The sequence below is a fragment of the Salvelinus alpinus genome, chromosome 32 (assembly GCF_045679555.1).
Source record: "Salvelinus alpinus chromosome 32, SLU_Salpinus.1, whole genome shotgun sequence".
Taxonomy (NCBI): Eukaryota; Metazoa; Chordata; class Actinopteri; order Salmoniformes; family Salmonidae; genus Salvelinus; species Salvelinus alpinus.
The window spans coordinates 19,024,056-19,050,016 of NC_092117.1; the positions used below are offsets into that span (position 1 = coordinate 19,024,056).

General features: G+C 40.6%; 1 protein-coding gene across 1 annotated transcript in view; it reads right to left on the reverse strand.

Annotated features, from left to right (window-relative positions):
* LOC139562083 (VPS10 domain-containing receptor SorCS1-like) overlaps positions 1-24,137 on the reverse strand; it is a 57,352-nt gene extending 33,215 nt beyond the window's left edge. The window contains exons 1-8 of the mRNA XM_071379405.1: positions 23,160-24,137; positions 13,602-13,669; positions 11,757-11,856; positions 11,216-11,374; positions 10,265-10,338; positions 7,491-7,555; positions 6,281-6,399; positions 5,985-6,074 (exon numbers count right to left, since the gene is read on the reverse strand). Coding sequence (XP_071235506.1) covers positions 5,985-6,074; positions 6,281-6,399; positions 7,491-7,555; positions 10,265-10,338; positions 11,216-11,374; positions 11,757-11,856; positions 13,602-13,669; positions 23,160-23,942 — 1,458 coding nt within the window. The 5' untranslated portion in view covers positions 23,943-24,137. The remainder of the gene's footprint in view (positions 1-5,984; positions 6,075-6,280; positions 6,400-7,490; positions 7,556-10,264; positions 10,339-11,215; positions 11,375-11,756; positions 11,857-13,601; positions 13,670-23,159) is intronic.
* Positions 24,138-25,961: the final 1,824 nt, after the last annotated feature.

The window sequence follows — 25,961 nt, forward strand, 5'->3', positions numbered from 1 at the left end:
GCCCAGGAGTGTGAAGGTGAACGGAAAGTCTCTGGAGCAACGAACCACCGTTGCTGTCTCTGCCTGGGCGGTTCCCCTCTCTCCACTGGGATTCTCTGCCTCTAAATTTATTACAGGTGCTGAGTCACTGGCTTACTGGTGCTCTTCCATGCCATCCCTAGGAGGGGTGCGTCACTTGAGTGGGTTGAGTCACTGACATGATCTTCCTGTCTGGGTTGGCGCCCCCCCTTGGGTTGTGCCGTGGCAGAGATCTTTGTGGGCTATACTCGGCCTTGTCTCAGGATGGTAAGTTGGTGGTTGAAGATATCCCTCTAGTGGTGTGGGGGCTGTGCTTTGGCAAAGTGGGTGGGGTTATATCCTGCCTGTTTGGCCCTGTCCGGGGGTATCATCGGATGGGGCCACAGTGTCTCCTGACCCCTCCTGTCTCAGCCTCCAGTATTTATGCTGCAGTAGTTTATGTGTCAGGTGGCTAGGGTCAGTCTGTTATATCTGGAGTACTTCTCCCGTCTTATCCGGTGTCCTGTGTGAATTTAAGTATGCTCTCTCTAATTCTCTCTTTCTCTCTATCTTGCTTTTTCTCTCTCGGAGGACCTGAGCCCTAGGACCATGCCTCAGGACTACCTGGCATGATGACTCCTTGCTGTCCCCAGTCCACCTGGCCGTGCTGCTGCTCCAGTTTCAACTGTTCTGCCTGCGGCTATGGAACCCTGACCTGTTCACCGGACATGCTACCTGTCCCAGACCTGCTGTTTTCAACTCTCTAGAGACAGCAGGAGCGGTAGAGATACTCTTAATGAACGGCTATGAAAAGTCAACTGACATTTACTCCTGATGTGCTGACTTGTTGCACCCTCGACAACTACTGTGATTATTATCATTTGACTTTGCTGGTCATTTATGAACATTTGAACATCTTAGCCATGTTCTGTTATAATCTCCACCCGGCACAGCTAGAAGAGGACTGGCCACCCCTCATAGCCTGGTTCCTCTCTAGGTTTCTTCCTAGGTTTTGGCCTTTCTAGAGAGTTTTTCCTAGCCACCGTGCTTCTAAACCTGCATTGCTTGCTGTTTGGGGTTTTAGGCTGGGTTTCTGTACAGCACTTTGAGATATCAGCTGATGTAAGAAGGGCTATATAAATACATTTGATTTGATTCTCAACTTGCCTACCTGGTTAAATAAAGGTGAAATAAAATAAATAAAAATGTATACGTACAGTATACAGTATACGTCTTGAAGGAGTTCCCACATATGTTGAGCACTTGTTGGATGCTTTTCCTTCACTCCGTGGTCCAACTCATCCCAAACCATCTCAATAGGGTTGAGTTTGGGTGATTGTGGTGGCCAAGTCATCTGATGGAGCACTCCATCACTCTCATTCTCGGTCAAACTAGATTGGATGGCGTATCGCTGCAGAATGCTGTGGGAGCCATACCGGTTAAGTATGCCTTGAATTCTAAATAAATCACTGACAGTGTCACCAGCAAAGCACCCCCACACCATCACACCTCCTCCTCCTCCATGCTTCACGGTGGGAACCACACATGCAGAGATCATCCATTCACCTACTCTGTGGAACCAAAAATCTCAAAGGACAGATTTCCACCGGTCTAATGTCAATTGCTCGTGTTTCTTGGCCCAAGCAAGTCTCTTATTATTATTGGTGTCCTTTAGTAGTTTTTTTTGTTGCAGCAAATCGACCATGAAGGCCTCATTCACGCAGTCTTCTCTGAACAGTTTATGTTGAGATGTGTCTGTTACTTGAACTCTGTGAAGCATTTATTTGGGCTGTAATCTCAGATGCAGATAACTCTAATGAACGTATCCTCTGCAGCAGAGGTAACTGGGTCTTCCTTTCCTGTGGCAGTCCTCATAAAAGTCAGTTTCATCACAGCGCCTGATGGTTTTTGGACTGCACTTAAAGAAACTTTCAAAGTTCTTGAAATGTTCCGTATTGACAGACCTTCATGTCTTAAAGTGATGGACTGTCATTTCTCTTTCCTTATTTGAGCTGTTCTATGGACTTGGTCTTTTACCAAATAGGGATGTCTTGTGTATACCACCGTTACCTTGTCACAACACAACTGATTGGCTCAAACGCATTAAGAACTAAATAAATTCCACAAATGAACTTTTAACAAGGCACAACTGTTAATTGAAATGCATTCCAGGTGACTACCTCATGAAGCTGGTTGAGAGAATGCCAAGAGTGTGCAAATCTGTCATCAAGGCAAAAGGTGGCTACTTAGAAGAATCTCAAATATAACATATATTTTGATTTATTTAACACTTTTTGGTTACTACATGATTCCGTATGTGTTATGTCATAGTTTTGATGTCTTCAATATTCCAATGTAGACAAACTTTTGACTGGTACTGTATATTTCAGGATGTTATGTATCGCTGGAAATAATCAGAATTCATGTGAACATTACAGTTTTGAAAACATAGCTTGTCCAAAAAAAGTGGTCTCTTGGCACAACTTACCCTAGTTACGGGGTAAGTTGAGCTGCGGGACAGGGTAAGTTAAGCCACCTGCACATTTCTGTACTGAATGAAATATTACCACTACATTTTCAACATGACAAAGCGAAAACAGGTTTTTAGACAGAAAAAAAACAGAAATACCTTATTTACATAAGTATTCAGACCCTTTGCTATGAGACTTGAAATTGAGCTCAGGTGCATCCTGTTTCCATTGACCATCCTTGAGATGAGTCCACCTGTGGTCCACCTGTGGTAAATTCATTTGATTGGACATGATTTGGAAAGGCACACAGCTGTCTATGTAAGGTCCCACAGTTGACAATGCATGTCAGAGCAAAAACCAAGCCATGAGATCGAAGGAATTGTCCGTAGAGCTCCGAGACAGGATTGTGTCGAGGCACAGATCTGGGGAAGGGTACCAAAACATTTCTGCAGCATTGAAGGTCCCCAAGAATACAGTGGCCTCCATCGTTCTTAAATGGAAGAAGTTTGGAACCACCAAGGCTCTTCCTAGAGCTGGCCGCCGGCCAAACTGAGTAATGACTATTTGACCAAGAAGGAGAGTGATGGAGTGCTGCATCAGATGACCTGCCTTCCACAATCAGTCAACCTCCAATTGAGATGGTTTGGGATGAGTTGGACTGCAGAGGGAAGGACAAGCAGCCAACAAGTGCTCAGAATATGTGGGAACTCCTTCAAAACTGGTTGAGGGAATGCCAAGAGTGTGCAAAGCTGTCATCAAGGCAAAAGGTGGCTACTTTTTGAAGAATCTAAAATATATTTGTTTACTACATGACTCCACATGTGTTATTTCTTAGTTTTGATGTCTTCAGTAATATTATACAATGTAGAAAATAGTAAAAATAAAGAAAAACCCTTGAATGAGTAGGTGTGTCCAAACTTTTGACTGATGTTCTCTCTCTCTCTCTCTCTCTCTCTCTCTCTCTCTCTCTCTCTCTCTCTCTCTCTCTCTCTCTCTCTCTCTCTCTCTCTCTCTCTCTCTCTCTCTCTCTCTCTATACACACTGAGTATACTAAACATTAGGAAAATCCTCCTAGTATTGAGTTGCAACCCCCCTTTTGCCCTCTGAACAGCCTCAATTCGTCGGAGCATGGAGGTGTTGAAAGTGTTCCACAGGGATATTGGCCCATGTTGACTCCAATGCTTCCCACAGTTGTGTCAAGTTGGCTGGATGTCCTTTGGGTGGTGGACCATTCTTGAAACACACAGGAAACTGATGTGTGTGAAAAACCCAGCAGTGTTGCAGTTCTTGACACAAACCGGTGCATCTGGCACCTACTACCATACCCCTTTAAAAGGCACGTCAATATTTTGTCTTGCGCATTCACCCTCCAAATGGCACACATTCACAATCCATATCTCAATTGTCTCAAGGCTTAAAAATCCTATTTTAATCTGTCTCCTCCCCTTCATCTACACTGAATGTTAAAATGGTCAGTTTCAATCGGCTGATTATAGCCGTCCCTTCAAATTAGTTCTAGTCGGTCAACTTAATCTCCTATTCAGACGACCCCCAGTTTTGTTAATTTCTTATTGGTCAAGGTCACGCTAAAAACGTATCACCACATCTCGTTCAGCCTATCAATAGCCTTGGTTCCCAGGACTTCAGATTCAGTTAGTCTATGACCTCAGCATGCTGTGTGGTCAGAAACAGGCTTTCCCTAATCTGATGAGCTCTTCCACAGTTTCCCTCCTGCTGAACTTTTCCTCCTGTGGACTGGATACCTGTATGTCTGATGTTTATTGTGCGTGCATCTTGTCATATTATGTGGAGCTACGTTTTTTGGTCTATTGTGCATAATTACTGTGTGTTGAGTTGTTAGCTAGTTGTTAGCTAACTCGCGCTCCCGCTAGCATCAGCATTACCGTTAGCATTAGAATGCATGAGCTTTTTGTTATGACTGTTAGCGATTAGCCGTTTATTAGTATTACTCATGTATGGTGTAAGGCTATTTTCTATTATATATAGTGGTTGCTACAGGCCTTAAGTCAGCACCTAAGGTTTCTTATTACATTCATGGTCCTTCAATTCTCCCCAACCCTACCCTTAATTTTCACTGATTGAAATGGATTTAACAAGTGACATCAGTAAGGGATCATTGCTTTCACCTGGTCAGTCTATGTTCTTAATGTTTTGTACTAAGAAAATAAAGCGAAAATATAAATACAACATGCAACCATTTAAAAGATTTGAATGAGTTAAAAGTTCATATAAGGAAATCATTTAAATTAATTAATTAGGCACTAATCCATGGATTTCACATGACTGGGAATACAGATATGCATCTGCTGGTCACAGATACCTTAAAAAACAGGTAGGGGCGTGGATGAGAAAATCAGTCAGTATCTGGTGTGACCACCATTTGCCTCATGCAGCACAACACATCTCCTTCACATAGATCAGGCTGTTGATTGTGGCCTTGTGGAATGTTGTCCCACTCCTCTTCAATGGCTGTTCGAAGTTGCTGGATATTGGTGGGAACTGCAACACCCTGTGTGTCTTACACGTCGATCCAGACTACCCAAACATGCTCAATGGGTGGCATGTCTGGTGAGTATGCAGGCCATGGAAGAACACGGACATTATCATCTTCCAGGAATTGTGTACATATCCTTGCGACATGGGGCCGTCCATCATCATGCTGAAACATGAGGTGATAGCGGCAGATGAATGGCACGACAACGGGCCTCATGTTTCATTGAAATTACCATGGATAAAACGCAACTGAGTTCACTGTCTATAGCTTATGCCTGCACATTCAATAACCGCACCGCCCTATGGGGCACTCTGTTCACAACGTTGACATCAGCAAACCGCTCACCGACACGACGCCATACACATGGTCTGTGGTTGTAAGGCTGGTTGGACATGATGATTTTATTTTTTTATGATGTTAGAGGTGGCTTATGGTAGAGAAACGAACATTCAATTCTCTGGCAACAACTCTGGTGGACATTTCTGGACATTTCTGCAGTCAGCATGCCAATTGCACGTTCCCTCAAAACATCTGTAGCGTTGTGTTGTGTGCACATTTTAGAGTGGCTTTTTATTGTCCCCAGCACAAGGTGCATCTGTGTGATGATCATGCTGTTCATTCAGCTTCTTGATTTGCCACACCTGTCAGGTGGATGGATTATCTGGGCAAAGGAGAAATGCTCACTAACGGATGTAACCAAATTTGAGCACCACATTTTTGAGAAAAACGCTTTTTGTGCGTATGGAACATTCCTGGGATTTTTTATTTTAGCTCATGAAACAAGGGACCAACACATTACATGTTGCATTATATTTTCTTTCTGTGTATATATACTTTCTATGAAATGTTTTTCTGATTATTTCATTAAAGTTGGCCTTGGGAAAGCAGGAAAAGCAACAACATTTTTTATCAGTGTTGTGATATCAAAACTGTTCAAAAGGGTAAGACACTGTTGCTCACTGGATTCATAACAGGATAGTAGTAATACAAGTAATACCCACCTTTGGAAATGTGTACTTAGGCAGCTTCATGGGGAAGAAAGCATTTCTTTTGTATGACACATAATGGACAGGCCGGCCACCCATTGGTACCTAGAGAAACAAAAGTATTACAGTAAATCACTGTAAATTGGGCTGACAGACTACTAATTATGTAACAGTCTTAGTTTTAAGTTTTTATACCATTCTCTGTTGATTTATGGTCATTATTCCTTACAAGGTTACTGTACATTAAGATAGTATTTTACACAACAGTTTTAGTGCCTTTTTATTACCTCAGAAACATTTGAAATTCCCACCTGAATGAATACATACTGGTCCTGAACCACCAGGGAATCCGGGCTGATAAACCCAGGGAAAGGCCTGCCTTTGTTGGCCTCTGTGCAGTTCTGCAGCTTACATGTTATATACTGGGATCCTATAACAGAAGTTAAATAATTGCTACAATGTAACAGGAGAAAAGAAGTGCTCTGTGACTATTCAATCAGAGACTAGCATTTAATGTCATTGATAGTAGAAAGCAGAAGAGCAGGGAGGCCAATTTCTATTTCCACTATTAACAGAGATTGAATGTGTCCCTCTGTGTTAGCTCTAGCCAAATGAGCCATTCTCCACAGGGACAAGACATTAACACTGGAGCCCTTATGGAACAGACATTACATTACATTTAAGTCATTTAGCAGACGCTCTTATCCAGAGCGACTTACAAATTCTAAACACTCCATCCAACTTAAGAGCCCAGTCAGACCAACTGCCCCTTAGTAAATTAATAAACTTAATTGTAAAGTAGTGAGTGTGTCTAGATCCAGCCAATTTGCATGGGTGAGAGTTCCAATTTGCATGGGTGAGAGTTATGTGTACTTGAAGATCAGTTTCCTCTCAACATGATGACTACTATTGTATAAAAGAGGACTGCTTAGGGCTTTGCACCACCTTGTAAGTAAATACTGCTGCTACTGCTGTTTATTATCTATGCATAGTCACTTTACCCCTACCTATATGTACAAATTACCTCAACTAACCTGTACCCCCACACATTGACTCAGTACCGGTACCGCCTGTATATAGCCTCGTTATTTTATTATGTTACTTCATATTTTATTTTTTACTTTAGTTTATTTGTAAATATTGTCTTACCTCTATTTCTTGAACTGCATTGTTGGTTAAGGACTTGTAAGTATTCGGTGCATGTGACAAATACATTTTGATTTAATTTGATAAGTGTAAGTGTAAATATAGATAAGCGGGTTTTATGCTTTGTTTTTTGGTATTCTATTCCCTTCTGAAAACAATACCTGCAAATGTATGCTGCCGTATTCCAAACTCATTTTGTGTTAAGTTCCCTCCTGTCTGTTTGAAATACGATGGTTATAGGTAAGGTCTCTGCAATTTTGCCCCCTGTAAAGGCTGTTTCGCAGATGGAAGATGTCACTTGTGTGTGTAAATGATCCCTAGATTCCCAATAATAAAATCCCTGAATGTGATGTCCTAGATATGATGATGACTCACGTCTGTCAGAAACACTTGTCTCCAAGTGAATCATTCCTGGTTCTTTGTCCAAACCCAGTTTTGACCTGTGGGGAGAGGAGAGACAACTGAGGAACATTGCAATTCAGAACATTTTTTCAAATAAGATATTTGCATTATATGGTAATACCTTATGTTTGGATTTATAATAGTATCAGTTAATTTATGATAGAATCAACATTTTCATCAATGACATGTACATTTAGCTCATGATCTAGATATGATCGGTTCATTGAAGAGCATAGGTGTGCCTAAATAAATAATCAGTTCAACAAGATGAAGAAAGGCACGCTGACATCAAACTGTACGGGAAACATGAATAATCATTCTGTTGGTTCTCATCTATTCCAAAAGGATCCTGTGAACAAAAACAGCACTTCACAGTCATAAAAAGTGAGATACAGAGAAATTAATCAAAAACAGAACTCAGAACAGAGATATTAATTTACAAATGTCAACCCCTCTGTTCAATCATGCTAGTTCTACCTTTCTATTAAAACGTCAGCTTCCTTGAGAGGACAAAGTCATGTCGGAAGACATTTGACGGATGACAATATTTGGGATTTCCATTTTGATTCAATTAAATTATAATAGGGAACCTAGCTGCTTGAAATGGCTGAAAAAAATAACAGCGACAACAAAAATTTCCCGTAAACATGGCCCTGTCAATCACTTGGCCTGTGGGGTAATTCAGAGGGAAGGTGCCTCAGAGCCATTTCATCCTTTTTCAATAGAGCCTCAACTGGGAGGCAGCGGTTAAGTGCGGAGTGACAAGAGTGACCACTTGTTGTATAAATAGCAGCTATTGTGGAAGAAAATGGGTTTCTCCTCATTTTCTATACTGTGTCAGTGTCTGAGCCATAATAAAAAAGGTCCCATCCTGCTTCCCTCAGCACTCTGTAATTGCCTTGCTGCTCCATCTATTTTAATGGACTTTCTGTCAAATACTTCATCCTCTTCTATTGGAGAACAGCAGCCCCATGTTCTTAAACAGGTTCCTTATATGTTCCTCTACCACTATGGACTGTATGGACTACATGCTTGCATTGTGTGATCTATAAGGCTTGTTAACAGGTTGATGGTGTAAATCTGCCAATGCGAGTCTACTGTTAACAGTAGATAAACTGCAGTTATGTGGAGCAGCAAAACATATGAAAAGTTAAATGAACTGAAGATATGAGCTGTATTTTCTCCTTGCTGAAATATGCATGCCCTACCTGAATGTAATATTCATACCACAAACAAAACAGATATATGTTTGGTAGGAGGGTGTACACCTTTGTTTGCCTCAGAGAGGACAGTTTTATAATTGATGGCAATAATAGCAGGATCATAGAAGTTCTAAACAACAAAGAAATATAGAATAGATTAAACCCAAGCCATCTAAAGTAAACCTCTAAATCAAACATTTCATCAATAATATAAAAAGGAGGGCCTCCCGAGTGGTACTAGCTGTGCCACAAGAGATCCTGCTTTGAGTCCAGGGTCTGTCGCAGCCGGCCGTGACCGGGAGACCCATGGGGCGGCGCACAATTGGCCCGTCATCCGGGTTATGGGAGGGTTTGGCCAGCAGGGATGTTCTTGTCCCATCGCGCACTAGCGACTCCTGTCGGGCGCAATGCACGCTGACAAGGTCGCCAGGTGTACAGTGTTTCCTCCGACACATTGGTGCAGCTGGCTTCCGGGTTAAGCGGGCATTGTGTCAAGAAGCAGTGCGGCTTGGCTGGGTTGTGTTTCGGAGGACAGACGGCTCTCAACCTTCACCTCTCTCGAGTCCGTACGGGAGTTGCAGCGATGTGGAACAAGACTATAACTACCAATTGGATAACACTCTGTTAATTTTTTTTACATTTGATGAATGGAATTGAAAGCAACAATTTTCTAAATAATCCATACAGTACAACCTGTACAGAATCCTCCATGCAAACTGGTATCAATTCATCGTATACCTGTAACTAATTAAAAAGCTAATGTGTTACTCAATATTGCATCCAGCTCTACTCTGGTATCAACTCCATCAGGAAAACTTAGGGCAAATATATGAACTGTTCAGAACAAGAGACCAATAATGACTTTACTTCGATGATACATTGCTTCCACTGTATCTTTCTTTGGCTCCTGTCTTGGGCTAAAAAGCACTTGATCATCATTTGTTCCCAAGTGATACAGTTTGTGAAAAAAGTTTTAGTCAAGTTTTGGCCCAATATTAGTAAATGTGAAATATGACCTAATTCATGTATTTTAATTGACTCTTCCACTTTAAGAGATGACGTTGTCCTAATGGCATTATTTATCAAAATGTTAAAAGCTGCCCGATCACCCAATAAGTATTGATCTCCCTTGCCCCCTTTTAAATATAAATTATTTTGTGATTACACATATTCATAGTATCGTTATCTGGCAACAGGGACTACTGCATTAAGCTACTGTATGTCATGGCAAATAATGTAGATTAGTGACAAGTACTAAATACAGTATTTCTTAAGCACAACTGTTGGACCTTAATAAAAGAGTGTAAGAATATCTATTTAAACTATTCATGTGTTCATCAGGACCATAATTGTACATACTATATGCCATGTATTGAGTTCAACTCAGGTACCGGCAGAAGACTAAATGCAATACGACAATTCTGATAGGCTATCAGTTCAGAATACTGTCAGTAGAGGAAGGAATGGTACTTTTAATGAAATTTTAGTACTACTACTTGAAGAATGTGTCCAAAGATGGTGGAAAAGACTGATTTATACTCTCACCAGTAAAATCTGTTGGGGACCACACTGTCATGTACGAGCTGCCATCGTCTTCCAAATTCAACAGAGACGTAGAGCTGAAAGAAAAGAACATCCAAGAGTTTGAGAAAATCTGAAGAGAAAACATGTAATAATATTCCAGAGTTCAAACTAAGAGTTAAAATGAAGAAAATGTCAGACCTGGAGAATTCTCTTTCCCTCTATTTTAGGGACTGTCATGTAAGTCGAATGGAGGCCCATACAAAATGTTAATTATATTGACATGTTTTTTCCCCCTTTTTGCAATTTAGAGCACTTTGTTTGAATGTTTTTGTTGAGTGCTGTACAGTTGAAGCTTTGAAGAAGATTTGAAAATAGTACTTTATATTTGAAATACACTTTCAAAGAGTTTCTATTATGACAGGCTCGTTTGGATCAGCTTCTCCCAGTGGTACCTCTCTACCTCCATAGGATTTGTTCCTAATTGACAGCGACACACTTAACCATCAGTATAATCCCTTTGCATTATGCTATTGAGCTCCCTCTTTTAGCAGAGTAGGGCTGTTATCCAAGCTCTCGAAAGACATGTCATCCATCCTGTTATAACAGGCAACTCTTTTTAGAGTTCAGCCTAATTCATAATGATAAGACTTCTACATCATCTGAGAGCACATCACACATACTATTTTACAATACAATCATTTTCTACAGTACTATTGCACTGTACAATACAGCAAACAACTCAATGTATGTAAAAATAGAAATTGGTGCTTTCCCCTCTGGGAGAAGGTAATGCTAATGCAAGAACAAGAACAAGCATACATGTAGAGCACACAGCTACCATTGAAGTAAACATCTTGTTAAAGTCAATAGACTCACTGACATTAACAAGACCCTTGGCACAATCAATCAATTTGTGTATGTGCTTTCTCGCCCCTCCTCACTCCTCAGTTCTAATTGACAGGAGTCTCTTACCTTCTGGTCGTGGCTGTAAGCCAGGATCCAGTCCTCCTGCTCGGGGTGGAAGAGGAGGCTGAGGATGTCGAAGGCTAAGTGGTACCTCTGATAGGATGCGCCCTCGTCAAAGCTAATGAGCAGGCTGCTCTCCACCTCAGGGTCGGTCAGTAACATGATCTGAGATGAGAGAGGACAGGTCAGGAGATGAGGAGGGAGAGTTATCCTCCTGCTATGACAGCATCCAAAAGGCATTAGGTGTGCTGTCTATTAGGTCTGCTGTATATTCTGAGGGTGCAAACCATTTTATATAAACGGAGATGATGTTAGTAGTAATTCAAATAAAAATGCTGCCGCACAAGAGAGTATGAATAAGATTGATATTAGCTCCAAAATCTAACAGGCATGTATGTATGTGTTTTATAAATCACAACATTTAGCAAAGATTATTATTATTATCCATTCATGTTCGTAATGATTAAACTTGATAATTCTACTATTGTTAAGAGTTTTAAGGACATGACAGATATGGTTATGGTAAGGTACATGTATGAGGACGTACCTTTCGTTTGTTATTCGGACTCACGTACAAGTAGCTTAGTATGGTTTTTGGCCCGACCTTTTCATCAAGTTTCTCATACGTGGTTCCATAGTCTGTTGACCTAGAATTCAATTAGGGGATTAACTAAATGAGTTATTCTACTGTTAAAGCGTGAGTCTGAGAGCACAGAGCAATATCAATAATAATACCTATGGTTTAGTACAGTGACGGTATCATTAGGCTTTCGCAGGCAAGCAGAAAATTGGAACTGGAACGACGCAATTTGCTAGTTGAATGGAGAATTGTTCAATTATAATAATAAACACGGATATATGTATGACAGACTACGCAAGGGAATTATATGATTTGTAGTTCATCTAAAACATGTGTCCTAAAACATTGACACCACAATATACATTACAAATGTCTACCCTGTTTCTCACTAACATTCAAAACCAAGCTTGATAACAACTGTGTTGGAGTTGGAGACAGTTACGTAATAATATTAGAAAAGCTACTCCAGAAGCATGTGTATTTCACATTGCCATCTGGTATATTCTGGATGTCAGAAATATTTCAAGTTTAACCCTCCTGTTGTGTTCGTTTCATGTTAATTTATTCTGTGTTCCCAGTCCAAAATGACTGCCCCATTATAGCTGATTATAAATCCATAATAATACATATATTATCACCTAATGTTGTGTTAGATCTTTTTATCAACTTAAGTTCTTGTGAACATTACAAGTTTTGAACTTCTATTTGCTATTTATGGCCTGTAGGACTCATTGACCTGAGCTCATACAACTTGTTTTTGAGTAAAAAAAGCATAATGTATGGATTATTTTGACTACAACAAATACTCAGATGAAACATATTATTGTTATTTATCACAGACTACTTTGTGTCAAAGTTTAACAAGGACTCTCCTTCTCACCAGTGTCATGATCAAAGATATGATCAAGAGCCTCACATACATTATATCGTTTGGTCAGAATGAATTGTGATCAAGACCTCAAAAAAGCTTTATATACCAGAGCTGTTAGAAAAATTATTTATATTATTGAAACAATGTTGCGATTGTTTGTGAGAATGCCAACAGGTGTGGTTCCCGTGGGGGAAAGATTCTATTGGGGAAAGGTTCCGGTGGGGGTTGCCATGGAAGCCAAGAAGGGGAGTGAGGTGTGTGCTCAAACACAAATGCATGTTGGGGTCTGGGAGAGGAAGTGTGTCCATCTGATGAATGGGCATGTGCCTGAACTCAATTTTATACACTAATTGTAGTCTCACCCATTCATTTCTAATGACCGGTCATTTTTGACCGGGAACAACCCAGGTGTACAAAAGTAAAATAAAACACCCAAAATTGAATGAAAATCATCAAAATGTTCAGATGCCCTGTGTGGATGTCACGCCCTGACCATAGTAAGCTGTTTTTTTCTCTGTGTTGGTTGGGGCATGATAGTGACTTGGGTGGTCATCTAGGTGTTTTTTGTATTTCTATGGTGGCCTGATATGGTTCCCAATCAGAGGCAGCTGTTTATCGTTGTCTCTGATTGGGGATCATATTTAGGTAGCCATTTCCCCATTGGTATTCGTGGGATCTTATCTACATTGAGTTGCCTGAGTGCACACCTATAGCTTCACGTTTCGTTTATGCTTTATTGTTTTGGTGAGTTTCAGTTTATTAAAAATATGTGGGACTCTATTCACGATGCGCCTTGGTCGACTCATTTCAACGATCGTGACAGTGGACAAAGTCATGGAACCTTATGACAATCAGATTAAATGGTCACATGATCAAGAGCAACTCTTGGTCCTGAACATGAACACGGAAGCCAGACCGAGATGAATTGAACCCCTCCTTACCTCCATAGAGAGCTCTCTGTGACACTGCCAAGGCTGAAGTCAAAGTACTTCGTCAGCATTAGAATCACCTACAAAACAGAACAAAGTTCCCATCTCAGCGTACAGTTTTAGAAAATACTAGTAATAGACAACCCTCTGTTAAAACCTGTTATGGCTGAAGGGGCAGCATTGAGTAACCTGGAAAGAGGTGGCCATTTCAAACGGCCTCGTACTCAATTCTTGCTCGTACAATATGCATATTATTATTACTATTGGATAGAAAACACTCTCTAGTTTCTAAAACCGTTTGAATTATTTCTCTAAGTGAACCAGAACTCTTTCTGCAGCCCATTTCCTATCCGGAAGTGAGATTTCCAAAAGCGAGGTCTTTGTTCAAGAGCTTGTCTATAAAAGGGCATGTCACTTGGGACTATAGAAACACGTCATACACCTTCCCCTGGGTGTCAAGCGGAAGTGAGAGCAGAAATGACTTGATTATCTTGTTCTGGGATTGAATACATCCTCTTGGAATGAGAGGTCCGCCATTATTATTTTTTTCGAAGGCGCGAAGTTGGACCTGGAATCGCCTCCTGGAAAACCGTCGTTATGGGTGAATATGATCTCCGGCTTAGATTTTATTTGATACATGTCACAATATCATCCTAAAGTATGTTTTTTCAATATAGTTTAATTATATTATTGAAATTTATTCGGGACTTTAGGCGTGATGCGTTGGAAGAATTTGTTCAAGAAGGAGAGGTTAGCGCCGCACGGCCAGTGTGCTTGCTAATTCAAGAGGGAAATAGTTAGTTCTGGATCCAAACAAAGACGGTTCTGGACAAAGGACCCCTTGTACAACATTCTGATGGAAGATCAACAAAGATAAGGACCCAATTTGGGATGCTATTTCATATATCTGTCGAACTGTGCTATCGCTACCGATTACTTGGAATCAATGCTGTTGTGTGTTAGCTATTGCAGTAAGCTAATATAACGCTATATTGTGTTTTCGCTGTAAAACACTTAAAAAATCGGAAATATTGGCTGTATTCACAAGATCTTTGTCTTTCATTTGCTATACACCATATATTTTTCTGAAATGTTTTATGATGAGTAATTAGGTAGTTGACGTTGGTGTCTGTATTTACTCTGGCTACTCCCGTGCTATTTCTGACTGTAGCTATGATGGTAGCAGTAATGTAAAACTGATTTATAGCTCAAATATGCACATTTTTCGAACAAAACATAGATTTATTGTGTAACATGTTATAGGACTGTCATCTGAGGAAGTTGTTTCTAGGTTTGTTTGGTTGGATCTTGGTTAGTTAGGTTGGCTTTGTGCATGCTACCTGTGCTGTGAAAAATGTCTGTCCTCTTTTGTATTTGGTGGTGAACTAACATAAATATACGTGGTGTTTTCGCTGTAAAACATTTTAAAAATCGGACACGTTGGCTGGATTCACAAGATGTTTATCTTTCAAATGCTGTATTGAACTTGTTAATGTGTGAAAGTTAAATATAAAAAAAAAAAATAGATTTTGAATTTCGCGCCCTGCACTTGAGCTGGATGTTGTCATAAGTGTACCGACCTCGGGCTTGCAGCCCTAACAGGTTTTAAGGTAACACGTCTGTGCATCATTTCATCTGGCACTATGGTGGCACTTGAAGTAATGGGTGAATGGGCACACACTGGTTAAATCCACGTTGTTTCCACATTATTTCAATGAAATTACATTGAGCCAACATGGAATAAATGTTGAATTGACATCTGTGCCCAGTGGGGAGTTGCCTATTTTGCATTCTTTCCCTATTGAGGTGGTAAATAAGCCTAAAATACAAAAGAAGGGAGAAAATTAACTTTTGACAACCTCATCTTCAAACTTACAAATGTTGTTATTTTTATCATTGGAAGTGGTTTGAGCAGGATGGCCTTAGGAGGTGTGTATCAGACATTTTACAACAGCAGCTAGCAACACATCAGCCTTAATATGGACGCTTGTGTCAACAGCCACACACATAAACAGATCCCAAATAAACTTCTGAGGACTTGTCAAGGCATAATTTTGCATGAGGATGGTGCATCTTCTGTACAAAGGTAAATCAGGGAAAATGCACTATGTTGTGCTTTTTTAGGGCTCAGTGGGTTTCTTCCATGGCAAACACTACCAACGGTGGTCTATAAATAAATGAATGAATAAGTAAACAATGCATCTATCGTTCATCCTAGGCACAGCAAGGCTCTCCTCGTAAATATCATGGACATCATTTTTGAGGAGATCGTAAAGAACACCATTGTTATATGGCTGTTATACAAGCCTTTACTTAATAGGTATTAAGACACATAAATTGCGAGGTGTCACGTAAATTGTTCCAGATGTTAACGCATGGCTCTCTGTGGACAGGTCTATTTTCCCCATTGTAATTTGAAAGGATAAACTATTTTCCTATTCAGCGTTTGTTTGAACCTAAATCAAAGTCTGTGTATCACTTCATTAAAATGATATAAGCCAATGTTAACAGATTGATATTTCTCTTTCCCTCCGCACTAGATACTTGACAAGACAATAAGGAAAAATACCATTTGAAAACATGCAAAATGATGCAACAGTGTCAATGGTTCATTGCATAAGAAACCAGTGTAAAGGTCTTCTACTCCTTGGAGACGACCTCTCTTCTGGGACCATTTTTCTTCCCAATTGTACCCATTTATTTTCTTTGTTATTTGGCCTTTTAGTTGATACAATGAATCAAGAAATGTGGTTCTTTTCATAAAAACGTGTATATATTGTGGTTGGCCAAAGTGTGGTGAGGAATAATCTCAGTGCCTTGTAAACACAGCAGCAATATAGAACCCTGCGGATTGGGAAGTAGAGATTAATGGTCTACCAATAACATGGCCTTTATAACTTTCAAAAGTCCCAATCTGTTGGACATTGTCATACACAATAAATGACCTAGAGCAGTTTGGAAAGTAGAGCCAATTACTTCCTGTCTCCTGGATAGTCATTAATTTAATCATTTACTTGGAGAAGGTCCAGTGGAAGTCTCAAATCATTTGCACCCCCTCAAGTGCCAGCTGTAAAACTTGAGGTGTTCGGCTAGTGTTGAAAGTACACGCTGAAGCTCTCTAAATGTTGTCAATATTTAATGTACCAGGCATCAATATACATAGATACTTAATTTTGTAGATTGTTCTGTGTTATACAGAGGGTATGGGCTGGGTACTTACTTGCTATCTTACTGTAGCCATAAACATTAGTGTTAGAGAGAGTCATGAAGAAACTCTGAACCCCCCCAAGAGCAATACAAACCTATTAAAATCACCAATGCTCTGAAGCTAAAATGTGTAGATGAGGGATTTGGTTGGGGTAAAGATACATTACAAATTCCTAGATAAAAAAGGGCATGGCAGGAATGATACTTTATCAGTTTGCTAAATAAGTGCACAGATCCATCCCTTCCACATCTTGACAAAGATGAGATGTTAGAAAGCTTTTAACATGTCGAACACTCATCATGCCATGTTAGCGACAAAGGTCTCCCAAAAAATCATGTGACATAGGAGAATAAGAAAAATGATTTCCAAGCCCTGTGTAAATCTCAACCCTTGGAGAGTGAATGCATTGGTATGAATCTGATCATTATTGAGGCATGAAAGGGGTTTTATAGTGAGTTAAAAGAGCTTAGTATGAGGAGATTACCGCGGTGGAATGAAGGCATTGTATTAAGACGGTTGGAGGGATAGAGGGTGGAGATGGGAACTTTCTATTAGTGAAGGATGAGGAGCACCTGAAAGAGACAAATTAAATGCAAGACAGACTATACATTACGATTCATTCCCAGACTCAGTGACTCCCTGATCCAGCCTTATCAGCTTCAGGAATTAAGTTACCTCATCAATAAAACTGTCGACATATTTACCCACTGCAATTAAATAGATGGATGACTCCATAAAAGCAATTGTTACCCAAGTAACTGATCAGAATATTAATAGGGTAGTTTTCTATTTGTACCCTATAAATGGAAAAGCACAACTAACACATTACCCTTTTTGGCTTTTAAGAGTTTATCTCACAAACTATTTCCACTACTACAACACTAATGATGCTGATGAAACAAGCCAGCTCAAGTCTCTCCCTCATGTTAACCCTTACTGTACAGATGTGAATTGTTACACTGCAGTCACAATACAATTTAGTGCTTAATTGCAATTGAGTAGAAACCCACATTCTTAGAAATGTACAGTACATTTTGGAAAATTAATATAAGATTTAAATTAGCATTTGCGGTCCAACACAATAAGTCTAAAGAATTGTGACAGATTCCCTGGGAGCGGAGCAGGTGTTAACTTTCAAACAGATGTTTCTGCTGGTTCATAATGATATTAACATTAAAAGCTATGAATTTTGAAAGTACAGAGTTTCGTATCGTCAGCTATTCATACAGCTATATGTGAAAATCTGACTTATTTACTGTGTTTTACTGGGTGAACCTCCTTTTGTAAGAATAAAATACATAAACAATACTTTCTGTTTCCAGCTATGTCTGTTGGTACAAGCAAGTAGTATATTGCAAAGATAAATGATTTAATGTCCTCGCATGACTCTCATAACCACCAGGATTTTCAAAGCATGCCATACCATGACTGCTAAAGGTAAGATTACTCGACAACAACAGAATACTCTAGATCACGGTCATATCTGCCTCCTCCAACCACATTAGTATCTTCTGACATTCACTACTGTCAACTGTGAGCTTTATCATGAACAAAAGGATATTTGAATATCTGTAAATATGAGAGTAGCTACTCAGGATACAGTAAAACTCTCTGGATTTCTGACATTAACATATTTATTCAGCACATACAGTGGGGAGAACAAGTATTTGACACACTGCCGATTTTGCAGGTTATCCTACTTACAAAGCATGTAGAGGTCTGTAATTTTTATCATAGGTACACTTCAACTGTGAGAGACGGAATCTAAAACAAAAATCCAGAAAATCACATTGTATGATTTTTAAGTAATTAATTAGCATTTTATTGCATGACATAAGTATTTGATCACCTACCAACCAGTAAGAATTCCGGCTCTCACAGACCTGTTAGTTTTTCTTTAAGAAGCCCTCCTGTTCTCCACTCATTACCTGTATTAACTGCACCTGTTTGAACTCGTTACCTGTATAAAAGACACCTGTCCACACACTCAATCAAACAGACTCCAACCTCTCCACAATGGCCAAGACCAGAGATCTGTGTAAGGACATCAGGGATAAAATTGTAGACCTGCACAAGGCTGGGATGGGCTACAGGACAATAGGCAAGCAGCTTGGTGAGAAGGCAACAACTGTTTGCGCAATTATTAGAAAATGGAAGAAGTTCAAGATGACGGTCAATCACCCTCGGTCTGGGGCTCCATGCAAGATCTCACCTCGTGGGGCATCAATGATCATGAGGAAGGTGAGGGATCAGCCCAGAACTACACGGCAGGACCTGGTCAATGACCTGAAGAGAGCTGGGACCACAGTCTCAAAGAAAACCATTAGTAACACACTACGCCGTCATGGATTAAAATCCTACAGAGCACGCAAGGTCCCCCTGCTCAAGCCAGCGCATGTCCAGGCCCGTCTGAAGTTTGCCAATGACCATCTGGATGATCCAGAGGAAGAATGGGAGAAGGTCATGTGGTCTGATGAGACAAAATTAGAGCTTTTTGGTCTAAACTCCACTCGCCGTGTTTGGAGGAAGAAGAAGGATGAGTACAACCCCAAGAACACCATCCCAACCGTGAAGCATGGAGGTGGAAACATCATTCTTTGGGGATGCTTTTCTGCAAAGGGGACAGGACGACTGCACCATATTGAGGGGAGGATGGATGGGGCCATGTATCGCGAGATCTTGGCCAACAACCTCCTTCCCTCAGTAAGAGCATTGAAGATGGGTCGTGGCTGGGTCTTCCAGCATGACAACGACCCGAAACACACAGCCAGGGCAACTAAGGAGTGGCTCCGTAAGAAGCATCTCAAGGTCCTGGAGTGGCCTAGCCAGTCTCCAGACCTGAACCCAATAGAAAATCTTTGGAGGGAGCTGAAAGTCCGTATTGCCCAGCGACAGCCCCGAAACCTGAAGGATCTGGAGAAGGTCTGTATGGAGGAGTGGGCCAAAATCCCTGCTGCAGTGTGTGCAAAACTGATCAAGAACTACAGGAAACGTATGATCTCTGTAATTGCAAACAAAGGTTTCTGTACCAAATATTAAGTACTGCTTTTCTGATGTATCAAATACTTATGTCATGCAATAAAATGCAAATTAATTACTTAAAAATCATAAAATGTGATTTTCTGGATTTTTGTTTTAGATTCCGTCTCTCACCGATGAAGTGTACCTATGATAACAATTACAGACCTCTACATGCTTTGTAAGTAGGAAAATCAGTAGTGTATCAAATACTTGTTCTGCCCACTGTACATGTAAAACCCCTTCAAACTGGCCTTAACATAAAAAGAAAACATCTACCCTAAACATGTATTACATGTAACAATAATGTTAAACACCAAAATCCAAATGACCGATCATTACATTTGAAACCACAACAGATGTAGGATCTTCATTTGAGCCAGTTTGCCACAGCAGGAACATAATCCTGCGGCAACAGGAAATGTGAAGTATAATGTGGATTGTAATGGACTTGTGTTTTCATGAGGGAAAATCAAGTCTGAATTGTGAAAGAGGAAATTACAAAATTCAGAAGCCTTTTTAAACCTCAAACACAACAAGTTTTCAATTTCCTGCGTTGCGGGAAAGTTCTCCTGCAACACGGTGATCAAATTAAGATCCTGCATCTGCAATTGAATATCCATTTTGATCTCTGTTTCCCTGAATCTCAGTGAACCATATAATGTTAATTGGGTACCAAGAATATATAGTTAGCCACCATGTTAGGGATACGCTGATGCTATCATACTATTAAGAAAAGCCGAAATTAAAGAGGCATTACAAACACCCCTATGGCGGACATTTTTGTTGTTGTTGATTCTTGACGTGATAAATCATCAGAAGCCCCTCACTTCTTCTTTGAATGTATGCTTTTGCCGTAGTAACTCCTCCTTTAAAAGAGCGAAGTGCAGCTGTATCTCCAGCCAGACTATGGCAGCCTGCTGAGCCTAGAAACTTCATCGTGCATGAGGGAACTCTGATCAATGCTGGCAAGATTAGACATCGAGTGGGTTTGTTTTCTACCCAGCCCAAAAGTAGCACCAGCTGAGCAGAGGATGCTTTAAAAAATACTTTTAACTCATATAAATGCCTTCTGAAATGTGGGTGCTCAGAGATAAAGGTGCAGGGTTGTGTGTGTTCTGTTGACAAAGTCTAAGCTACATCACCAGCAATGACATTTGTTTAACTTTGATATAATTCATGCTAATTAGATGCACATTTTGTTAGAGCTGCAACCAAAGCAAATGTCCATGAAATACCTCTGCTATAAATCTACTTCGGTAATTTGTTTTGAGGTTAGGACATGAGCCATGACCATAGACATTAAAACCAGTAGACAGTGATACAATAGCATCCATGTATTCCTATGGAAAACTCCCGATAGCGCATGAAGCCGGAGGTATTTGAATTTAAAGTACGCCATATTGCTGAATGGGGCTGAATGGCACCAAAAAAATCGTTAAGGATCATGGTGAAAGTGGTCGTAACTAGCAATGGATCATGGTTGATGTAGTCGTTTTCATCCTGCCTGAGAAAGTCAACCTTAAGTCAACCTTAACCTCATAGCCTGCCAGCCTGCGAAAACTCTGTGTCAGCACGTGGTCTTGTGTGACAACAAATGTAGTAGTCAGAATGACTCTTGTATAATGTCCTCAATTTTGCAACCCTACTAGTGACCCTTAGGCGACATGCTGAGGTCTAAAAGCCTACGTTCCCTCTCTGCAGCACACTCAGTGCAGGACTGAGGTCCAACAGAAGTCTCCAAAATATGAGTCACAGTAATACATTGAAGATGTCAACTGAACAACTCTGGTGTTGCTAATGTAATGTTGAGACTGGTAGATTGATGTTGCAAGAGAAAAGGCAAGAATGAGTGCTGATGCAGGTTGATCGTGTAATAATGGTGATGACTTATAATAGCTAATATAAAGAGGATGATGCATCTAATGCAAAGGCGAAAGTAAAGACTGGTGGAAAAGACATAAAAAGGTGCAAATGTTGCCCTAGCTTCTGTCAATATAATATGCAATATAACATCCCATTTACACCTTGAAATGCATTTTGGGATCACACCTAATGCCATACCCCTTTTTGAGCGTTGGACCAGTAACTGAAAGGTTGCTGGTTCGAATCCCTGAGCTGACTAGATGAAAAATCTGTCGATGTGCCCTTGAGCAAAGCACCTACCCCTAATTGTTCCTGTAAGTCGCTCTGGATAAGACCATCTGTTAAATGACTAAAATGTCAAATGTAAATGATAGCCATCTGTTCGTGATCAGATCTGGTGAACTAGCAAAGCTTGCATAGCCTCCCTTGTATAGTGATGCATTGGTTGTAACATCCACATGACAATTAAGGAAAGTTGATGGGAGGTAGAGTGTGATCTCACTCATTCTGTATGATTCTAATCCAATGCGAAATGAAGATGAAAAGCATACACGTATTAGAACAATAAAGTATGTACAAAATTATCCAAAATAGAAATGATATAAATGAGATGTGTACTGAATTATATAACACACCCAGGGCCACAGCACTGCTTCAGTTTTAGCATCACCTTAAGAAATAGACTGTTCCACTACAAATGCGGTCTTTGAAGAGAAATCCACAATGGTCTGCTGCATTTGATGCCAATCTAATGAGGGATTAACTCCCATTAGCCTGATATTTTGAGGATAAAGGTTCGGGTTGCTGTTAAGCATTTCTTTTGACAAATGGATTTGTGAGAAGTGTCATGTAAATAGGCTAACAATGGATTGCTTGAACATGTACAGCAGAGGTAAAATAACAAAAATCATTGGACCGTGCCTTAATCCTCACATCTACCCTTAATTCCTGGGTCACGCAAAACCTCCACCCACACAAAGACAGACAGACTAAAAGAAACACACTGATCGTGAGTGAGAGTGTTTGTGTGTGAACGTGTATGTGTGAGTAAGTGTGTGTGTGTGTGTGTGTGTGTGTGTGTGTGTGTGTGTGTGTGTGTGTGTGTGTGTGTGTGTGTGTGTGTGTGTGTGTGTGTGTGTGTGTGTGTGTGTGTGTGTGTGTGTGTGTGCGCGCATGTGTGTTTCCAATTTCGACAATCTAGCTCTTCAGCATCCTCTCATTGAACCGCCTGGTGCACTGGTCTGCACTGCCCACTGCTCTACCAATGCCTCCCAATGTTTTCCAAGTGGCAGGATTTACACTAGAGGCCTACACACAACTAATTAATTACATATCAGACTCTTCAGAAGACCAAGTCCACCACCTAAAATGACATTTTAAGAGGCAAAAACATTATAGGCTAACTGTTATACATTCAAAATGATTATGCCATGCGCTATAATGCAAGGATGCATTCATCATTGCCAAATTTCACTTACGCTGCTATTTTGGCCGGACCAATGCACCATGGCTTGGTTATGAGCTGAATCCCCCGTGAGTGCGAATGTAGAACTACTGAGTTTCAACTCATGTTGCCCGGAGGTTGACGCATCTTCACTGTTCCATCGGAATCCGGACCAAGATGTTTTGCTCTCCGCCGTTTGGAAGCTACGCTTTCGTCGACGGCGAAGGTTCCTCAAACTTGACCCAGCCTTGTTTTTTGATAACTCATGTCGTTTAAGTCTATTTTCTCTTCCAAAACTATTAATTGTATTATGTCTAGTGTTATTGACGGTTACTTTATTGAGGGTGGCAGGTGGCGGCATAGGCCTATCTGTGAGTTTGGAGGTGTTGCCCGAGCCACTTTGATGTTGATAGAGCACTTCAGAACTGTCCACGAGCCGACGTTCTTCTAATCCACGGCTGTATGATTTATTTACAAACGGCTGCTCGGATTCAGGGACGGAACTTCTTCTTCCCTCGCCATCACCGGAGACGCGCGCTAAATATTCCGCAACATTGGCTTTTTTACAGCTGCTTTTAAAGGGGTGACAACCTGGTGACTTCTCTGCAACCCCCACAACTTCATCCTTAGGTCCCTTTCCAAATGGATCAAATCCCACTTTAGAGAGTTCCCGGGGAGCCGGCTTGATAACAGAGAGTTGGCTTGATGGAATGCGCCTTATATTCGTTTTCGTCATGTCCAGGGTGGAAGTTAAGGTAAAAAGACACATCCACATAGCAATGAGCCAATGAGGGCAGCAGCCGACGGTTGTTCCCATCCCTCGTTTAGGTTAGTCCGATTTGAATTGTAACCTGAAGATAAATAGACTACTTTTTAGAGTTTGATTATTATCTGCTGAATTGCTTCGGGAACGGAGGTTGCTACAGTGTGCGAAGAAGCGCTCACAGAAGTAGTGATGCAAACGATGCACCGGAGGAGGAGCTGGGGGTTGGATTCGGTCATGTTAGGAGAGAGGATAGCCAGAATCCGACTAGACGTTCATTTGGAGAGAGGAGAAAGGGGAGCTATCCCCTGTACTTTAACATGATAGCAACCCTGATATTAAAGTGGTCTTACTGTTTAGGGGAATTTATTCTCTGGATAACATGGAAAATGACACATTGAGTATTATTTCAGTCATATTTTCAGTAAGGAGTAGCCTATAAAACATACTGATATATGCATTGTAAATAATGCCCGCAATAGGACCAATTGATGCACATAGGCTGAATGAATGTTGCCCACGTTTTCAAAGCAATTTTTGAATTTATTTTTGCACATTTCTGTCTTTGGGACTTTAACTATGTCAATAATGAGTAACACTTTATATTGTCATTAATAAGTCAATAATATACCAATTATAAGGCATGTGTTCATGATTTCGTATTTATTATTACCCCATTACATTTTCAAACGCAAGTAAGCTATAAAGAACGGGTAAGAGTTATAACATATCATTTATAAGGCATATCTTAATTAACAGTATATAATTTATAAATAATAACGATTTTCACATGACATATTAAAACTGCTGTTCAACATCATTCGATCAATGTCATTCTTACAAATCGATTTACTAATCATTAGCATGGGTCTCGAACCAGCGTCTGTTGCAACGCAGTTTGCACTACAATGCAGTCAGTGCCTTAGACCGTTGCGCCGCCGGGGATGCTCAAGCAACCAGTTTTTCATGCTTATCAATTGGCGTGCACAAAGTATCAAAATACTAAAATACTACACAGGTCGCTCATTAAAGAATTTAAATGTTAATTGTATTTTTTTGCTCACAGAAACAATGAGAAAATATAGAAAAATAAATAATGAAATGTTAATTTTATAAAGCAGCCCATACAATCATCTGCCAGAGAGTAGCTCCAATCGGCCCGAGCCCCAAGTAATACATTTGGGCCAGATAACTCTCACCAGAATCGGCACGAGCCCCAAGTAATATATACATTTGGGCCAGATAACTCACACCGGAATCAGCCCGAGCCCCAAGCAATACATTTGGGCCAGATAACTCACACCGGAATCGGCCCGAGCACCAAGTAATATATAGTGTAACGACCCTGGGTTTATAAGCGCGGAAATCGACTCTGCCGCTCGAGCATGCTTTTGCGGCACAGTCGATAGCGCGCCGGACCTCGGGCTAGGAGGTCGAGGGTTCGAGACCTGCTCCCTGCCTGTTTCATTACACTGGTAACGACCCTGGGTTTATAATACATTTGGGCCAGATAACTCTCCCCGGAATCAGCCCGAGCCCCAAGTAATACATTTGGGCGTGATAACTCACACCGGAATCGGCCCGAACCCCAAGTAATATGTACATTTGGGCCAGATAACTCTCCCCGGAATTGGCCCGAGCTCAATCCCCGCATCCTAGCAATTAGTAATACTATCGAAGGCAGCCCAGACTCACTCCACATGACGTCGGCCGAGTCTGACTATCAGCCGAGTTCCCGACTCTCAGCCGGAATCAGCCCAGATCCACCGTGTTAGCTGGGTAACGTCCTGAAATTCTACACATTTTGCCATGGGGCAAAGAGAAGAATTTGCAGTTTTATAGCTAACCTCATGCTATTCTACATATCTTGCCATGAGGCTGAGCAAAACTTTTACTGTTTTCAATTGTATTTCCTACAATTGTACACATTTTGCCATGGTGCAGAGAGGAAAATGTGCAGTTTTATAGCTAATCTCATTCTATTCTACACATTTTGCCCTGAGGCTGAGAGAACATTTTGCATTTTTAAAGCTAATTAAAGCTGAAGGCACTGGATTATGACCTGCCTTGTTT